The 18,591-nt window shown below is 38.8% G+C and overlaps 1 protein-coding gene across 10 annotated transcripts in view; it reads left to right on the top strand.

The window, feature by feature from the left end:
• SLC25A27 (solute carrier family 25 member 27) overlaps positions 1 to 18,591 on the top strand; it is a 29,082-nt gene that overhangs the window by 1,789 nt on the left and 8,702 nt on the right. For 3 of the 10 annotated variants that reach the window (XR_011430052.1, XR_011430050.1, XR_011430051.1), the window contains exons 2-9: positions 1,289 to 1,480; positions 3,292 to 3,376; positions 6,213 to 6,335; positions 8,810 to 8,922; positions 11,429 to 11,513; positions 15,796 to 16,014; positions 17,000 to 17,092; positions 17,706 to 17,808. Coding sequence is in view for 5 of the 10 variants with exons in the window: in XM_023625041.2 (XP_023480809.1) it covers positions 1,289 to 1,480; positions 3,292 to 3,376; positions 6,213 to 6,335; positions 8,810 to 8,922; positions 11,429 to 11,513; positions 17,000 to 17,092; positions 17,706 to 17,808 (794 nt within the window). In the remaining 5 variants the exon portion in view is untranslated. Of the gene's footprint in view, positions 1 to 1,288; positions 1,481 to 3,291; positions 3,377 to 6,212; positions 6,336 to 8,809; positions 8,923 to 11,428; positions 11,514 to 14,894; positions 15,091 to 15,795; positions 16,015 to 16,999; positions 17,136 to 17,705; positions 17,809 to 18,591 lie in introns of those variants that run through there. The other 7 variants (XR_011430049.1, XM_023625041.2, XM_023625042.2 and 4 more) reach the window with 4 other exon arrangements.

An 18,591-nucleotide genomic window follows, 5' to 3' on the forward strand; every position in this document is an offset into this window, starting at 1 on the left:
TTCAGGTTTCATATCTTGATAAAGCATTGCTCGAATTCTCTATTTGAAAACTACTTCTGTTTTAGGAAACTATCAGCAAGATAGTAAGTCTTGCAAAGACCAGTGGTAAGATTTAATATTCTCTTGCCCTGACTCCGTTTTCTCTTGGAAAGGTGTAGCTATGGTTTTGTGTCAGGTAGTGGTCATTGAAAAGACTTATGTAATGTCAGTAATGTTCGCGAACTTGTCTGAATCTGGTTATTTCAGTTATGCGGGACATTGTGTGTATAAAGTATGAGCTTGAACTTCCTTGTGTGGGCCAGTTAGCTTCACTCTGTTTTGAGATAAAATTGTCTATCTCTAATTCAGAATATAATCATTAGAAAAAAATGTTTCAAGTATAGTTGGTACTTGTAAGGAAAGCTTGCATAAAACTTAGCAGTGGTGGGAAAACAACTAAGTCTTTGCCTTAATCGAAAAAATATTGACCATGCCACTCTCTGTATATAAAAGACATTATAAACTCCATATTACATCTTATATTTCAAACATCAGGTCAGTGATTCATGTGCATGTGACTATCACTCATGAAATTATAGAATTCAGCTTCCTCTGGCACTTAATTAAGAACCTACTGTAAGTAGTACAGTATTCTAAAAGTCACACTGGACCTTAAGCATGGTTGCAGTCAAGGGGACATCACAGAATATGGATACCTGAAATTATTCCCATTGGAAAGCAAAAACTAAGGATTAAAGTAGATTTTAGACTGAAATTTCTGAATTAAAAAACCCCAAGGCAGAGCCGGCCCTGTGGCCAAGTGGTAAGTTTGTGTGCTCCACTTCGGCAGCCCAGGGTTTCGCCAGTTCGAATCCTGGACGCAGACATGGCACTGCTCATGCTGAGGCAGTGTCCCACGTAGCATAACCAGAGGTACTCACAACTAGAATCTACAACTGTGTCCTGGGGGGTTTGAGAAGAAGAAAAAAAAGTGAAGAAGATTGGCAACAGATGTTAGCTCAGGTGCCAATCTTTAAAAAAAAAACCCAAAACTCCAAGGCTTGTCACTTTTTTTCGTGGTGATCTGGGGTGCTCTGGCGCAGTGATTCTTAAATTTGGGAGTGCAGAAGAATCAACTGATTTCTAAACCCACATCAACCTACTGAGAATCCATAGGTATGGGGCTAGGAAATCTGTAATCTTAAAAAATTTCCTTAGTTGAATCTGATGTGTTGTAAAATTTGAGAATTACTGATCTTGTGGTGATTAAAATATTAGTCCTATGGTTTTTTATTTGTGTGTTTATTAGCAACCTTTCCCCTCGATCTCACAAAAACTCGACTCCAAATGCAAGGAGAAGCTGCCCTTGCTCGGCTGGGAGACAGTGCAAGAGACTCTGCTCCCTACAGGGGCATGGTGCGCACGGCCCTAGGGATTGTCCAAGAGGAAGGCTTTCGAAAGCTTTGGCAAGGAGTGACTCCCGCCATTTACAGACACATAGGTATTTATCTTGATTCTAGCTGGTAAGTTTGTTGTGAGTTCTGTCTTTGTCTCCTCTGCTTTTCTGTTTAGCTGTATCCAAACACCACCTAGATTTTTCTATGAATGTGATAAATGAATATATAGTTTCTTAAGTAGAAGAAAATTAACTACCAATTGTTATTAAGGAAGTATTGCCTTAAATGTTTAGAAATGCATACAAAAGTATTTAGGGGTGAACTGTCATGATGTCTGTAACGTACTTTAAAATAATTAAGACAAAAAAAGAATGAAGCAAATATGGCAAAAATGTTAGCAATGGATAAATCTCAGTGAGAAATATAGAAGGAGTCATATTATTTTCTCTGCATTTCTGTATGTTTGAAAATTTTCCTAATAAAAAGTTTTTTAAAAGTTTAAGAAACGTACGAATAATTGATGTTTTTCTCCACTTTAGAAACTTTACATGCAAAATTTTAATTTTTCTGTGTTCTTTGAAAATTAAAATATACTTGACCACAATGCCACGTCTCCCCAGTCTCTGTCTTGGTACATTAGAGACCAGGCTATTCTGAAAGAGGGCAGGAATGACTGTCTAACCCACCTCTGGCAGTAGAGGAAAGGCAGTGCTGGTGGGTCGCTCTCAGACTCCCTAACCAGCCATGTGGCTCCTTAGTTAGTCTTAAAGGAAAATAGTTATAACTACACTACAGCCAATAAGAACACTTTTCTGCTCTGCTTCCAGAGTGGCATTCACACAGACAGAAGTTGTTGAGTTTTTAGTTTGTGGACAGGAGAACATAAAGTTGGCTTCAAAAGGAGGTAGGGCTGGTGTAGAATTTGTCTCCTTTATGTTCAGAGTGTTTCCTCAAGTACATAGGGACCCTTGATCAGAAAAGTGCCCAGTACTAATATGTACTGGCTGATTATTTTTAAATCTTCAGTTCTTCAGATGAGTTAGAGTGTTTTCATCAAGAACTATCCAGAAGTGTGCACAATGCCTGTTACTGTCGTGGTAGTTTGTGTGTTTTTGAATATTTAAAATACTTTATCGAACTTCCTGAAATATCAAGAAAAGTTCTCTATACGAATACCATGTACTGATTTTCATGATTTTTATTTTCCATCCTTTTTTTACATTTTCTCCTTTGCTTCCCATGATCATTTTGAGTTTCACTTCTTTTCATTTGTATTTTGTTGACCACTATGTATAGTTCTACAGTTAAAGTTCACTTCATGTTTGAGACTTCACTGAAAAATTACCTTAAAATAATAAATTATCCAGTGAAGTTAAGCATGTTTATTGGATGAAAATGTCTGCTATGTAGCAAGCTCTGTACTAGGGCATATAGAGTAACGAAAACACACAAAACCTGCCTTACAAAGCCCATGATGTGATGGAAAGATGAGCAAGAAATTCAAGTTAATCTCTAATCAATATGATAAATGCCATCTTAGATGTATGCTTGGGTGGTGCTGGGGAAACAGGGGAGAAGCATGGCAGGTGCAGTGTCAGTGTGGAAAACTGGAGGAAAGGTCGGAGAGCACTTTGGAAAACCTGTTCTTTGAGTTGAGTTTTGAAAGACTAGGAGGAGTTAGCAAAGCAGAGAAGGGAGAATCCACTCAAGAAAGACCAGACATGTGAGAAGGCCTGAGGCTTAAAAAAAAAAAGGCATGACACATTCGGAGAAACATCAAGAAGCCCACGTGTCAGAAGCACAGGGTGCATGAGAGAAACACACAGCTGGAGAGACTGACTGGTCAGGTCAGAGTGTCCTCTCGTTTTGTTAAACAGATAGCTGAGTTCACCTTTGTACTAATCTGTTTACACAGTGTACTCTGGAGGTCGAATGGTCACATATGAACATCTCCGTGAAGTCGTGTTTGGCAAAACTGAAGATAAGCATTATCCCCTTTGGTGAGTTTTGTTTTGAAAATAATATATGATTGCCCCTAAGGCCCTGATGTTTATCTATTAGATTTGTATAAAATAGTAAATAATTGCAATATAAGTCTAAATAATTGAGCAGCTTCTGCACAATTTATACAAACATACATGTACCTATGCATATTAAATTGTGTATGTTTATATATATTATTTAATACTTTAATATTAAAAGAATTCTTAAAGAGCAACTTCTTTTTTCCTCCTCCTACTGAGAAATCCCGGGCTTTAGAGTCACACAGAAATTGGCTCAAATTCCTGCTTGGCTACTGTGCAGTCTAGTTAAACCACTTCACCTTTTTTTGTCTTCAGCTTTCTTAGCTGTAGAAGTAATATCTACCATCAGGCTTTTGTTTTTGTGGGATTAGATGAAATGATGAATGTAAGTGCATACCACTTATAACATATGTAACAGAAACAGAGAAAAATAGGTTGTTATAAAGAATACACATAGAACTCCTATAAACCAATAAAACATATATAAAGAACACAAAGGAAAAATGGGGAAAGAATATCAATAGGCAATTCACAAAAGAAAAAATACAGATGTTCATTAAACATATAAAAATGTTCAACCTTACCAGTAATCAGGGAAATTAATTAAAATTATCTTTTAGACATTAAACTGTTAATGAGAATGTAAATTACTATAGCCTTTTGGAGAATAAAGTTCCTGTTAAAATTTTTTAATGTGTGATCCTTTGACCCAGAAACTCCTCCTTTATGATTATAATCATTCAGAAATACTTGTACCTGTGCATGAAGAAACACACGCAAAGATATTGACTGTAGGAGTGTTGTTAATAGCAAAATTTTTTTTAATTTAAATATCAATTTGGAAGTAGTTAAATAAATTATGATATATTTATACAGGGACACATAACACAGCTTTGAAAGAATGAGGTAGGTTTTATATGACTAACATATAAAGATGTCTGTAGTATGTTTTCTGTGCTAAAAAATTCCAAGCCACAACTATGAAAAAAAATGCAATAAGCAGAATTTCACCTTGCGGGCAAAATGTCTTGGCCCTGTTTTTTAAAAATTGTAATGTACTAAGTTATACTAATTGCTTTCCTGGAGTTAATGATGGAATAGACTAACAGTCTTTGCGTTTTGTAATTCCCTCCAGAAGGGAAAGGTACAGGTAACGAGTTCAAAGGAAATATTTCACTATGGAGTCACCTCTCAGGGTAGACTGGCTTGATGTCCTTTGACCCACTCAGAACCATCCATTCAGTGAATAGTGTTTATTGAATGATTATGGCGTGCCAGTCCAGTACTTAGTACTGAGGCTGTAGTAATGAAAAAGACATGGTCCCTGCCATCACTGAGCTCACAGTAATATAGGCAGATGCCTAAACAATTAGAATTATGTAACACTTACAGAGGAAGTAGTGGTTATAAAGTTCTGAGAGAGAAAACACAATGATAATGTCCTGTGCTCATCATCGTGAGGAGAGACAGGCACACCCTCCTATGTTGTAGGGGGAGTGTGAACTGATGCAAGTTCTTTGGAAAGCAGTTAGGCAGGATCTATCAAATGTCATGTAAATGTTCAGATTTCTTAGTGAGAAGTTATGCCAGCTCTATAAATTATGGTGTATCCATAAAATGGAATGCTATGAAACTATTTTTCAAAATGAGACAGCTCTACGTGAGCTGATAGGGGTAAGCTTTAAGATATGCTCTTAGGGAAAAGATTGAAGTGCAGAACTGTATACAACCTGGTGTTCTACATTTGTGCTTTTAAAAAGGAATATTTAGACACACACGTTTGTGTGTGCACAAACTATCGATTGTAACTTAGTATTTAAGACTGTGGGTGGTGCATTCAGACTCCTGGGGTTACATCTTGGCTGCTGTACCACTCACTAGTTGTGTGATTTGAGCTGTCATTTAACCACTTTATGCTTCAGTTTCCTCATCTATAAAAAGGAAATAACAACCGTACTAATGTCAGGGTTGACATGAGAATTAAATGATATTTTTTAAAATGCTTAAAACGTGTCAGTGCCTGACATAAACTCAGTGAATGCTTATTATTATCTCTACAAAGGCATAAGAAACTAGTCCCTGTGGTTGCTTCAGAGGGGAGCAAACTGGGGAGAGGGACCCTTTTTACTCCATACCCCTTTGTACCTCTTCAAGTATTGTTTTAGAGTAAAAAGAACGAAAATGCCCCTTTTGCCCCAAGAGACTATGGGAATAATCGAGTTAAGAGATTGGAGCTGGCCTGAGACAAGAGCAGCTGGGAAGGAGAGAAAAGGATGGATTCAAAGCATGTTTAAATAGAAGAGTCAAAACTTGACCACCGTTGGCTCTGGGAGATGAGGAGAAGGAAGAGTCTAGAGACAGAAAGAGTTTCTTCAAAGAGAGGAAAGTTTTCAAACTCCCTTTTTTGAAAATTACTAAAATAGTAGTTTATAAAATTTTACTTACCAGCCTTTGTCTGTTAGACTGATTATTACATCTATGCTGTTTTCATCCCCATGTGGTCAGAATTAAACTGCAATTAAATTACCAGTTCAGATGTTTGTATCTTTGAAGCTACTGCCCTTGGTTTGAATTTCAGGCCGTGTTAGCCCCTGAAACTTCAGATTTTAATTTCAGCTCTCTGTGGACTTTTAACCTTCCCATCAGTAAACAGACAAGCCATCTACTTTCCTCTCGGATTTTTTTTGGATCTGTCCTTTTCTTCACTTTGTCCTAATCTCTTATGCAGGGCTATACCAGCTCGGTACTGTTTGCTACAAAATTTGTGAAATTAATGGTAACCTTTAAAAAGTGTATCTCCTTTTACAATTAGGAAATCAGTGATTGGAGGGATGATGGCTGGTGTTGTTGGCCAATTTTTAGCCAACCCAACTGACCTAGTAAAGGTTCAGATGCAAATGGAAGGAAAAAGGAAACTTGAAGGAAAACCGCTGCGGTAAGATCTCCATTTAACTGGGACCTTTCCTTTCCCCTTTGCCACCACCTTGTTTTGAACATTTACCTAGTGACTTATGCACTTTTTGTAATCCAACATTCAGTAAAACCGAGACATTAATTCTGCCTTTTAATTCAGAAGTTATATTCATTATGAGGAGAGCTGAGATAGCCCTTTTCTTTGCAGGATAAGGTGCACATGTTCTCTGCCAGACAAATCGTACGTGTGCATAGCTCTTTGCTGCTTTTCCCAGCCAAGGCAGCTAGACTGGTCTTCTGTTACAGCTTGACATAAAGAAGGTGACAGTTAAAAATTGCCCGTGTGTGAATCCCAATTTTGCCGTTGTGGCTTGGTGTTGTGGAAGTCACTTAACATTTCTAGTCTCTGTTTCTTCATCTTTAAAAGAAGCCATTCAAAAGCTTTGCATGACAGTTAGACTGCTTGGCTCATAAGCTGCCTAAAAGCTTTCCCTTTTTCCCTGCAGGAAAAATAGCAAGGAAGGAAAATAGCAAGGTTGACCTTAAAAATTGTTACCACTCCCTGTCTGATCCCACTCCTCCTCTTTTTCCCAAATTTAAGGACTTTTTTTTTTAAAATCATGACTTTGTGATATGAAAGCCTCCTGTTGCATTACCTTATATTATCAAAGTCTGCCTGTCTTCAAAGGGCTTCACGTCCAACAATTTATTAAAATACTGCTTAGCCAGTTTTGCCTGGGAAAGGGGCAAAATCTCGCAGATAGATAGACTCTCCCAGGAAAGAGGAAAAGTACAGGATGCTCTGAGCTAAGTACAAAGGATCTGCGGCTCTGAACACTGCAGGTGTGCTGCTGGCCGGAGGGGTGGGGGAGTTTGGGGCCTCCTTTGGGAGCTCACCACAGACTGCTGCTCCTCTAGCTGACTCAGTGGAAAATGAGGTTGGGCTGTGGCAGTCAGGGCTCCCCTGCAGCCTTTGAAACAGGGAGAGAATGTGCACCACAGAGGAGAAAAGGGTATCACTCTGTCTGAGCAAGTAGGTTACGGAATCCCAGGGTCCATTTTGTCATCTCGTAACAACTTCTAGTTACTAAGTAGCAGGGAGAAGTGATGTTGCCCTGGTTGGATACATGGAGAGAACTAACTATTGGGACCTAGAAATATCTGAGCTTTTAACTGATCACCTTCATTTTTCCCCCTCTCTTTGTCTCTAATGTTGGAAATTTTTGGTTTGATGTAGTAGTAAAAAACATTTACTGTTGTTGTAAAGAACATGAACCTTGAGATCAGACAACCTTGGATTCAAATCCAGCCCCGACCACATTTTAGCTCTGTAACCCTAGTCAAGTTCCTAAACACTCTAAGCCTCAGTTTCAGATGTAAATTGGAATAACAATTCACACTTCACAGAGCTTTCAGGACTAAATTGTATCTTACATATATAAAAAGTTTGGCATTTAATAAGTGCACAATAAATTTTAGCTACAGTGACCATCTTTTATAAGCATAACTTCCCATGTAGCATAGTAACAATAATGCATGCCCAATAAATGTGTCATATTATCTTTTTGGAGAGACTGAGAGAGCATAATGCCTGAGTAAAAGCTACACAGCTACTAAGTGGTAAAGATGACATTTGACTCCAGGTATTTCTGACTATATAAAACCCAGACTTTTAGGGCTGGCCCTGTGGCCTAGTGGTTAAGTTCAGCATGCTCCACTTCAGCAGCCCAGGTTCATGGGTACAGATCCCAGGCACAGACCTACACCACTTGTCAGCTATGCTGTGGCAGTGACCCATATAGATAAGTAGAGGAAGATTGGCTCAGATGTTAACTCAGGGCTAATCTTCCTCAGCAAAAACAAAATGAAAAAAACCCAGAGCTTTATTTTATACCAGAGGTTTCCAGATTTGGCTCGTGATTCAGCACCATTTCTTATCTGTGTACAGAAAAATAAGGATAAGATAGTAAACTTTCTTAAGCCAAAAGTATTCAATTTTAAGAACTCTTATTATGAGATTCTCTTTCCTACTTTTTGGTCTAAAAATAGTTCTTTTTTGAGACTATGTGAGTATCAATGTTTTTTAATGTTGTTGTTTGGTGAAATTACACAATTTGCCAGTCTCCCATGATACTAGTAAATTGAACTCAGTTATCTGATGATTACTGTTCCCTCGTTTAGTTAATATTTGCACCGATGATGTAAAATGTCAAGAAAGGAGTTTTAATCTGTTCAATAACCTGAGAGGATAAGAAGATGACATAGTTTATAAAGATTTCCATAAAAAAATGCTTAAATCAAATGTTGGCCTTTTTTCTAAAGGATTATTAAATTTACCTGGAAATTAGACGTATGTGGATTGCTTCAATTAATAACAATTCTGGATAAACATGTTATTTTACTTCAGATCCTAACAGCTATAGGTGAAGCTTGTCCAATTGCATTCCATATACAGGAATGCATAGAGTTTTCACATTTCATTGTTATTTTCCTTAGATTTCGTGGCGTGCATCATGCATTTGCAAAAATCTTAGCTGAAGGAGGAATACGTGGGCTTTGGGCAGGCTGGGTACCCAATATACAAAGAGCAGCGCTGGTGAATATGGGAGGTAATGGAAACTTTATTGAATTCTGAGAAGTCCTAATTGCCTTAATCATAATTCTAAGCACCTATATCAGGGAAAATGAAAATTTTTGTTGTTTTTAATATTATAAACTGCTGAGTCTTCCTTTATGTTGTAATATCACAATTGAATATTTTCCCTAGAGCATTTTCCTTTATTCTGTGCCTGCACATACCAAACCATTCTTCATCTCAGTATACTCTGTCCTCACCCTCTTCTTCTGTTTAGTTTTCTTCTGCAGATCTTTTAATACTCAGCTAAAGTGTCTTCTCCATCAGTGTATTTTTGCTGAACTTCCCACAACCACCCCTCCCTAGTCATGTTGTGTTAGATGCCCTTTTATGTGTTTCTGGGGTTCTCTGTGCTTATCCTTGTTATTGCTTGTACCTCATTTCATTGCCTTCTCCTCCACTAGATTGTGAGCCCCCTGAAGGCAGGGACTGTGTCTTATTGATCTTTATTTTCCCAGTCCCTCGTACATAGTCAATAGACATTTGATGAATGAATTAATGAATGAAAGAGTCCTCTCTAAGACTAAAATTATATGATTCTAAGAAATTAGCATTTTTGAGGGTTATAGTAATATGTCACTTAAACATAAAAGGAAGTAAATTTATTTTCTGTTTTGCTATTTCAGTCCATCCATGTCCACTGCATCATATTGGCAGGTATTTCAATTGTCAGGAAACTTTTCTGATTGTAGTTTCTCATTCATTGCTTCAAAATCTGTTGCAGCTCAGATTTTCTTACCTAAGTTCCAGCTATTTACTCAGCATCTTCATTTGGTTATTTGAAATATATTGCTTTGAATGTGTCCAAACCAAACTCATTTATCAAACCACTTCTTTCTCTGTTCTTCCCAGTCTCAAAGCATGATATCACCATTTTGTCATTGGGACAACCCAGAAACCTAGGCGTGATTTTCATCTCTTTCCTTTCACTTACTCTTTATAGCCAATCAGTCACCAAGTCCAGCCGATTCTATCTCCCGGGTATATGTCAAATTCGTCTACTTCTCTTCATCCCTGGAGCCACTCCTTCCTCCAAGTGTTATCTATCTCCTCTTGCTGGACCACTACAAAAGCCTCCTAACTCGTCTCCCCATATGTACCCCACAGCCGTTTTGTCCCACTGTGCCTCTGAAACTGCTCTTATCAAGGTCACCAGGGCCTACCATTTTATTTAAAAATTTTTTAAATTAGTCAATTCTTATTTTCACCATCTCCATAAATGGCAGCTCTGTCCTTCCAATTGTTCAAACTCAAAACCTTCAACTCATCTTTGATTCCTTTCTTTCGCTCCATGTTCAATCTGCTGGCTAATCCTGTTCCTTCTGCCTTCAAAACGTAACGAGAATCTGACCAGCGCTCCACAGCAACCTGTCCAAGCATCCTCATCTCTCACCAGAATGGCTGCAGCAGTCTCCAGCCCATCTGCCTTGCCTCCCTGTAGTCTGCTCCAAACACAACAGCCAGAGTGATCCTTGTCAGAGTAACAAGGCCAGTCCCTCCTGCTCAGAAGCCTCCCCCGGCTCGGCTCTTCTTCTCCATCTCTGACCCTTGCTGGCTCTGCTTTTGTTAGACCAGTCTTCTGGCTGTTCCCCCAACATACCGAGATGACTTTTGCCTCAGGGTTGTAATGCACACTGCCCTTTGGCCTGGGACACTTTCTCTGCAATATCTGCCAAGGTTTGTTTTCTCAGGCTTGCTTTAGGTCTCTGCTCAAAAGTTATCGAGAGGCCTTCCCTGGTCACCCTTTTTAAAATTCATGTATACCCATCTTCCCACCCTCTGTTACTCCCTATCCCCTTCCCTTGCCTTATTTGTTTTCAGGGCAGTTACTCCCATCTGAAATGCCATGTGGTTTACTTGTTTATTGTCTCACTCTCAACAGAGAATGGGGATTTTGTTCATTTTGTCCATGGCTCTTTCCCAAGTGTGTGGAATAATGCCTACTACACGATGGACACTCAAATATATGGTGAATGATCAAATCTACCTGTCCATTCTTGCCTCTTTACAATTCACTTCCCTATATTTCAGTGTTGGTCATCTTTATAAAACTCCAGTATTGTGATATATCACTCCCCTATTTAAAACTCTTCAACAGCTCTCATTGTCATTAGAAAAAAGTATAAAAACCTTAGTGTAGAAAAGTTGTCAGGACCTTTTGTCTATAAGTGACAGAAGCTTAACTCAACCTAACTCAGACTGAAAAAGGAATTTACCAGCTCTATTACTGAGAAGCCCAGGGGTTGGGCCGACTTTAGGCATAGCTGCGTTCAGATGTTCCAATGATATAATTGAGTGTCTGTCTCTCTTCCTCTTTTCCTCCCCCTCCATCTGTGGCTCTGCTCTCCTCTGCTTGAGAACAAGAATGATATCTTTCATCCTTGTGCACATTCCTGCTCCAAGCCTAGCATATTCTTGTCACAAGACATTCATTGTTGAATGAATGAATATTTAAGCCTTCTTTTTCTTTCTGTTGCCAGATTTAACCACTTATGATACAGTGAAACACTACTTGGTATTGAATACACCACTCGAGGACAATATCATGACTCATGGTTTATCAAGGTAAGTGATTGTTTTAGTTTAACTCTTTCTTTTTTTTTCTTTCTATATCATCTTTTCTTCCGTATTTGGCATAAATTCTAACTTTTTGTCTCTTTTGATTGGGAATCTAGTGATATCATGCTTAGAGAAAGGTGATAGTACATTTATAAAGAGGAACTTTCTTAAAGTTTGTTGCAGTTAAAATGGGGAAGAAAGGGACAGAGCTGCAGAATGTTTCAGATTCAATCTCCCTAAATATTTGTACCTTGATGGGGCCATCCCAGGGTCAGATTCTGATGATCGCTTCTCCAACTCAGTTCAGCAGATATGTTTGAGCATCTTTCATGTTAATGGCACTGTGCAAGGCCCTGCAGTAGGTACAAAAGGTAAACCCAACTCCTTCCTGGGGAATTTACCAAGCGGGAAAACAAAACAAGTATAAAAACACTGTACAGTAAATGCCCAAAGAAAGTGACTAGTTCCTGTAGAGTTCAGAGGAGGTATTAAAAATAATCACTTGGAAGGCCTACGGAGGAGACGGAATTAGGTGTTTTGAAGGGCTGTGGCTCTTGACAGAAAGAGACAGGAAGAAGAGCATCTCAGGGAGAAGCAGTACCTTAATCTCTTTGCAACACAATTTCAGATTATCCATTCGAGTGAGTTACTTCATCGATATCTAGTGTCCTTAACATTATTGTGGTTTTATTTAGCTTCTGATCTCGTTTCCAAATTCTAGAACGCTTTATGCTGTTTAGACAATCCCAAAAGTATATTAATAGTGTCAAATCAATGATATTTGGAAACATATAGATATAAAAGATTCCTAACTTCAGGTTCACCTTAACTTAATATTTCTAGAGTAGTTTTTCTCCATTCCTACTCTTTTAAAATAAGTGTTGTCTTCAGTGCTGCTGGAGCGATCTTTTTATAGTCTTTGCTCACCGCCCTTTCCCATTCCAAACACTTACCAGGTGTGTTTATAAGCTACACCAGTCTTTCTCTAGCCAAAAGCCTGGCCTCCCCTTTCAGTGAGAAAACTGAAGATTTTAGGCCTCCTTCCATTTTTTACCTCCTTCCCTATAAACATTAGTGTTATCTCTGTACCTACCCTTACCTTCTTTCCTCCACTATCTTTGTTCATGCTCTTTGCTCTTCCTGTGAGACTTTCCTCCCCGGTTTTCACCCAGTCAAGTCATCTTGTGAGACATTCTCATCTTTCAAGACGCTTGTCTGTTCCAGTGTTATGATCTACTCTGGGAGCAGGATATTCAGGCCCATCCAGTAGTCGCACAGTGATATTACCTCTGTTTCTTTTTCATTGTCTTTCTACCCAAATGTTCTTTGAAATGCCACAGTTCTAACCTAAGATTCCTGGCAGATGTAAATCTGCCCAATGTACACTACTCCACCTAATAGATCTGTCTTTTTTTTTAAAGATGTAGGATTTCCCATCACTATATTCCAGCCCTTATTGGAAATAACTTAGTCTTATTGCTCTCTAACTCAGGTTTTGAGAAAATGGGATGATTGGACTTTGGTTCATTTTTGAGCACCACCACTGAATCAGGTGTTAAAATGGGTCAGTTTGAGTATGTGTGGTATACGAGGCAGCTCAAAAGTGGCTAACCATGAACTCAAATCTAAGTGATAATGTAAAGATGTCAGTAGACAGTGCTGTGTGCCCTGGAGGTTCTGGATGCTGGGGCCTAAGATAAAACGGATGCTCATGGAGGCTTGAAGGGGACTGCAGCCGTCCAATCAGAGAGCTTTATATGACTCTCAACATCTGAGGAAAAATGAGTTTGATATGAAGAAGAAGAATAAAAATGGTATAAGCACTGATCTGTACACATAAGGTAGTTAAAATGGTAAATTGTGTGCTATGTGTATTTTACAATTAAAAAAAATGATAGAAGTAGAGTGAAGTCCTGCGGCAGAGCAGGAGCAGTAGGGGACTGACCAGGAGTTTAGTGGGATGGGAGGCAGGTGGCAGGGACGTTAATAAGGGAAGCAGAGGAAAGGTGAGGAGTTGCATTAATGGTCAGGAAATGAGACAGAACAGAAAGATCAGGATAATCCCCTTTTTCTTTTTAAATCATGAGGCTATTAAGAGGTAAAACTGTGCAAAAGGTTCATTTACATTGTGCGAAGATGATCCATGAGCGTGATTATTTAGTTGATCCTGAAGAGCATCGCTGATTCCTACACATTGCTGGCGGAATGTTTGAAACCAGTCTTGCAGCTAGCCATTTGGTCCCCCGCAGAGAACTGAAGACTTGCACGATCACTCTCTGTCCGTTATCACTTTAGCTGTGTCCTGGGCTTCATTGTGGGGTGTTACTAGCCAGGAGCGAGAAAAGTCAATAGCAAAAAGCAGCAACATCCACTACAACCCCAGCAGCTTGGCAAAATCCATGATACTTTTATTTCTCCATCTTCTCACTTTGGCTCTATATACCATCTTGCTTGAGGTCTCCTTGATACATTATTTGCTCTCTTTTAATATTTATTTTTTAAAGAAGTCTAGCCAGTTCACACTATGTCCTCAAAACAATTTGATGAGAAGATGAGGCCATTGGCAGTTGCATCCTAAAGTCTTTGTGTGCCATGTGGGGCCCACAGCTGCTGAAGGGCGTCCTTGATGTGGTTAGGATACAGCTTAAAAAAAATTCTCTAGAGCCAGCCCTGATGGTCTAGTAGTTAAAGTTCAGTGCCATCACTGCTTCAGCGGGCTGGGGTTCGCTTCCTTGTCACAGAACAATAGCACCCATCTGTCAGTTGCCATGCAGTGGTGGCAGCTCACATAGAAGAGCTAGAAGGACTTTCAACCAAGATATACAACCATGCACTGGGGCTTTGGGGAGGAAAAAAAAAAAAGAAGTTTGGCAACAGACATTAGCTCAGGGCGAATCTTTCCCTGCAAAAAAAAAAAAAAAAAAAAAAAATCTCTGCTAGCCCATTGTGAGGGATACCCACATTTTAAACATAGAATTCATTAATAGTAACACTCTGGTAGAAGTAGTTTCTACTCTTGCCACTTATGTGTGAAGCTGAGCTGGTACCTGGCCTCTCTGATGCAAATGAATAAGTAAAAATTTGGTGTGTCCTTCTTTTGGACAAAGAGAGGAAAGCTGTGTAACTGTTTCTATCCTATTTCTTTGCTCTCCCTTACCTCTTGATTATGTTGTTTTGTATGTTGTTTCTGGTAGATAGTTTGAGAATTTAGGTGAATTATATGTTAGTTGAGACATTTCTGTGTGAAAATATGAAGTTGTATTAAAATCAGTGATATAAAAATTCAACTTTGAAAGAATCTGGACAAACAGGAAAGAAGATAAAAAGAGCAGTAGTCTGGGGGCTGGCCCCGTGGCCGAGTGGTTAAGTTCGCGTGCTCCGCTGCAGGCGGCCCAGTGTTTCGTCGGTTCGAATCCTGGGCGCGGACATGGCACTGCTCGTCAGACCACGCTGAGGCAGCGTCCCGCATGCCACAACTAGAGGAACCCACAACGAAGAATACACAACTATGTACCGGGGGGCGTTGGGGAGAAAAAGGAAAAAATGAAATCTTAAAAAAAAAATAAATAAAAAAATAAAAAGAGCAGTAGTCTGCATCTACTGGAATATATATGGGGAAACAATAAGTTCTTTCCACATAGCCAATGCCTATTATGTGGACAGAGACCCAAGAAGAGTTACGCACAGTTGAGTCATTTGCTGGAATATGTAAATAGGTTACATGGGTTCCATCTCTTGAATTCAAATAGTTGTAATGTGATTACCCCTTTGAATTTTAAATCCTGACCCCAAAGAGGTGGAAGGAGCCAGGGTGCTTCCTGCTACAGCAGTTTAGAGAAAGAGTATGAAAATTCCTAGTGCAGTTCAACTTCCTATCACAGAGCCTTCGGAGACTTCACAAATCCTGGCACAGAATTCAGTGGTGCTCATTTTTGTGAGGTGTTTGATGTGCCATAAGGACATAAAAGTTCTCCACGATGTTCCTTTCTAGCTTTCCACTAGCCAAACATAAGCTGTTCTTCAGACTCTCGTGACCCGAGTCTGTGGACTCAGCTGCCAGCTTCTGGGACCTGGACTCAGCCTTCTATTTTCCAGTGATAGAGTTTGACCACAATCTTCTCATCACATCTTTCTCCTGGAAAAGTTTAAAGCAGTTAATGGGTTTTCAGTTTATGAAATTTTGATCACGTTCCAATATTGTCTCTCTCATGTCCACATATACAATGAACTGCTGGTGATTTCTTAACTTTTCAGTTACTCATTGACAAAATCTTGATTTACTCTGCAGTAGGTTGACTGCATCCATTTTGCCTGTTTTGAGTATTTGCAAGAAGCCTTTTTCAAGGAGTGATTAACCTTGTTGGGTAAAGAAAGAAGGGATAAGCAGAAACTCATCAAACCTTACACCTGAGCATAGATTGAAGGAAAAACAGGAATTTTCCAATTAGATGGCATGCAGGACATTCCAAGTGGAAGAATTACAGGCATGGAGGTGCTGCCCAGTGTGGTAAGTACAGAGACCTACCCTTAGTTGTACTGTTAGAGCCTAAGGGACAAAGAGAGATGCAGTCTTGGAGTGATGTGTATGACATGGCCGGAAGTATGAGCTAAATCTGATCATAGGGAATGAGCCCTGGGTGGTTTTAGGTAGGAAAAATGACAAAACTAGACTTGTATTTTAGAAAGACCTTTTAGGATGGAGAGAAGAAGATAAGGTCGTAATATTCAAATGGAATAGCTTAGTGAAGTGAGGCTTAAACAGTGGCCAGAGTGAATTTTTTGTTAACTGTTGACCAAATTATGCGATTGCCCCTGCTTAATGTCCTCTCAATAACTTCTCTTCACATCTGGAATAAAATCAAACTCCTTAAATAGCCTTCCTGGGCTAATCTCTGCCTGCTTCTTTGTCTTTCATCTGGCTGGACTCTCCCTTCTTCAGGATGCTGCTTTCTGTCTTTTAAGCACACCAAGTGTGTTCCTGACTCAGGGCTTTTAATGTGCTCTTCCTTCTACTTGAAACACTCTTCCTCCAGGTCTTCACATGGACGCTTCCTTCTCACCAGTCAGGTCTCAGTTCTGCTGTCACCCTGACAGGCTTTCTTTAACTGTCTGTCACCCAGCTACTCCCTATCACTTTACCCCTTTTAATTTTTTTCAAAGCAGTTACCAGCATCTGAAATTTTTCATTTCTCCTCTGCCTCTCCCCAAGAAGAGTGTAAGTACCTTTGTGGGAAGGATCTTATCTGTCTTATTTGCTGCCTAGAAGAGTGCCTGGCACCAGTAGGTGTTCAATGTCATTCTTTTTGTTTTAATTTTTTGTACCTCTTTAAGGAATTACTTTAGCATTGATTTTAAGCTAAAAGAGCATTATTATGAAGAATATGCTTGTAATATATTTGGCATTCCATTCTTTCTCAATATCAAATTCTCTTGATGTAAGATTTAGAAACTGCTACATATTATCTTTCAACTTTATTTATTTGTATCTATAGTTTATGTTCTGGACTGGTAGCTTCTATTCTGGGAACACCAGCCGATGTCATCAAAAGCCGAATCATGAATCAACCACGAGATAAACAAGGAAGGTAGATAGACAGTCTTCCTTATGCATGTGTTTGAAAGTCTGTAATAATATTGTCCTTTAGAGACACTTCCCTGTATTTATTCTTGGTAGAAATCGATTTGTGTGTTTATGTGTTGAACCAGGAAATTGTTTTTATGCAATTACCTGCTCTTTGTCTGATGGAAAAGTACTGTGCATTTAGGGAAATAAGCTAATTTAACCATCATGTTATTTAGACACAAGGTGTTTATTGTGACTTTATTGTTTCCGAAGAGTTTTTGAAAACATACTGTGCTGAGAATTTACAGAGCACTTTCTTCAGAAGCTTGTGACTTCCAGGAAACATGGAGAATTTGATTTCATATAAAACAGATGTTCTCTCTGGAGGATTCCAGGTGGAGTGAATTCTAAGTACAAGACCAAGGGTGGGGTGGATCAAAAGAGTCGACTTTGAAAATATCTTTAAACTTAAGAGGTGATCTATATATACAGAAGCACAAATGTTATCTGTTCTAAACTAGCAGAAAATATTTAACTTATCAGCAGTTTCCTTAAGGTTATTTTTTATTTGTATTTTATTTATACATCTATTTATGCGCAGGAAATTTAACACCATTGTTTTGCTTCCTTTTTAGGGGACTTCTGTATAAATCATCAACTGACTGCTTGATTCAGGCTGTGCAAGGAGAAGGATTCATGAGTCTATATAAAGGCTTTTTACCATCTTGGCTGCGAATGGTAAAATTAGGTTTTTCCTTCCTTGGTTTTTGTTTTCTTTGTACTTAAATTACTTTTAATCTGTAAATATTTTCCCTTTTCTCTTCTGCTGTTTGGCATGGCCCTGCCCCCAAACCACAGTTCTTTCTTTCTTTTTTATATCTCTTTTTGTTTTCTTTTACCTCTCCTCAGAGTCATATTACCTTCCTTGGCGGATTAAGGTAAAATAATTCAGTTTCATCCAGAAATGAACGGGTTGATATTCTGTTGTTACAAAACCAGTGGGTAGATTTTCTGCAGTGTAAAATTTTTAGTAGTCTATTTAGCCAAAATATTGTAGTTGGGGAGAGGTATACAGATTTTATACCAGAGACCATCCCTATGAAAATGTTACTGTTTCAAACAAAATCTACATTAATGGCAAATGTTGCATTACTAGTTAATACTTATTACCACAAAGCTCTGCTTAGTGTGAAAACATTATGTCATTTTTATTTGGTTTGTATGTTATTTTTTACTGAAGTGAACTAAGATGTAGAATTAGATAGACTTATTTAAGTAACATAAATAAATAAAAATAAGATACTCAAGTATTTTGTAAGTTAGAAAATATTTGAGAGAATGAATGAGTTATAGGTCTGGATTCAAACAATCGATACTTTACACAATATAATATAGTAATATTTACTGAACACCCACTCTATGCAGAGCCCTGTACTAAATGCCTGGCTCTGGGGTGAACAGAAGAGTCGCAGCTGCTGCACTGGTGCTGGAGCCTCTGGTCTGGGTGAGGGGAAAACACTG

Source organism: Equus caballus, chromosome 20, assembly GCF_041296265.1.
Source record: "Equus caballus isolate H_3958 breed thoroughbred chromosome 20, TB-T2T, whole genome shotgun sequence".
Taxonomy (NCBI): Eukaryota; Metazoa; Chordata; class Mammalia; order Perissodactyla; family Equidae; genus Equus; species Equus caballus.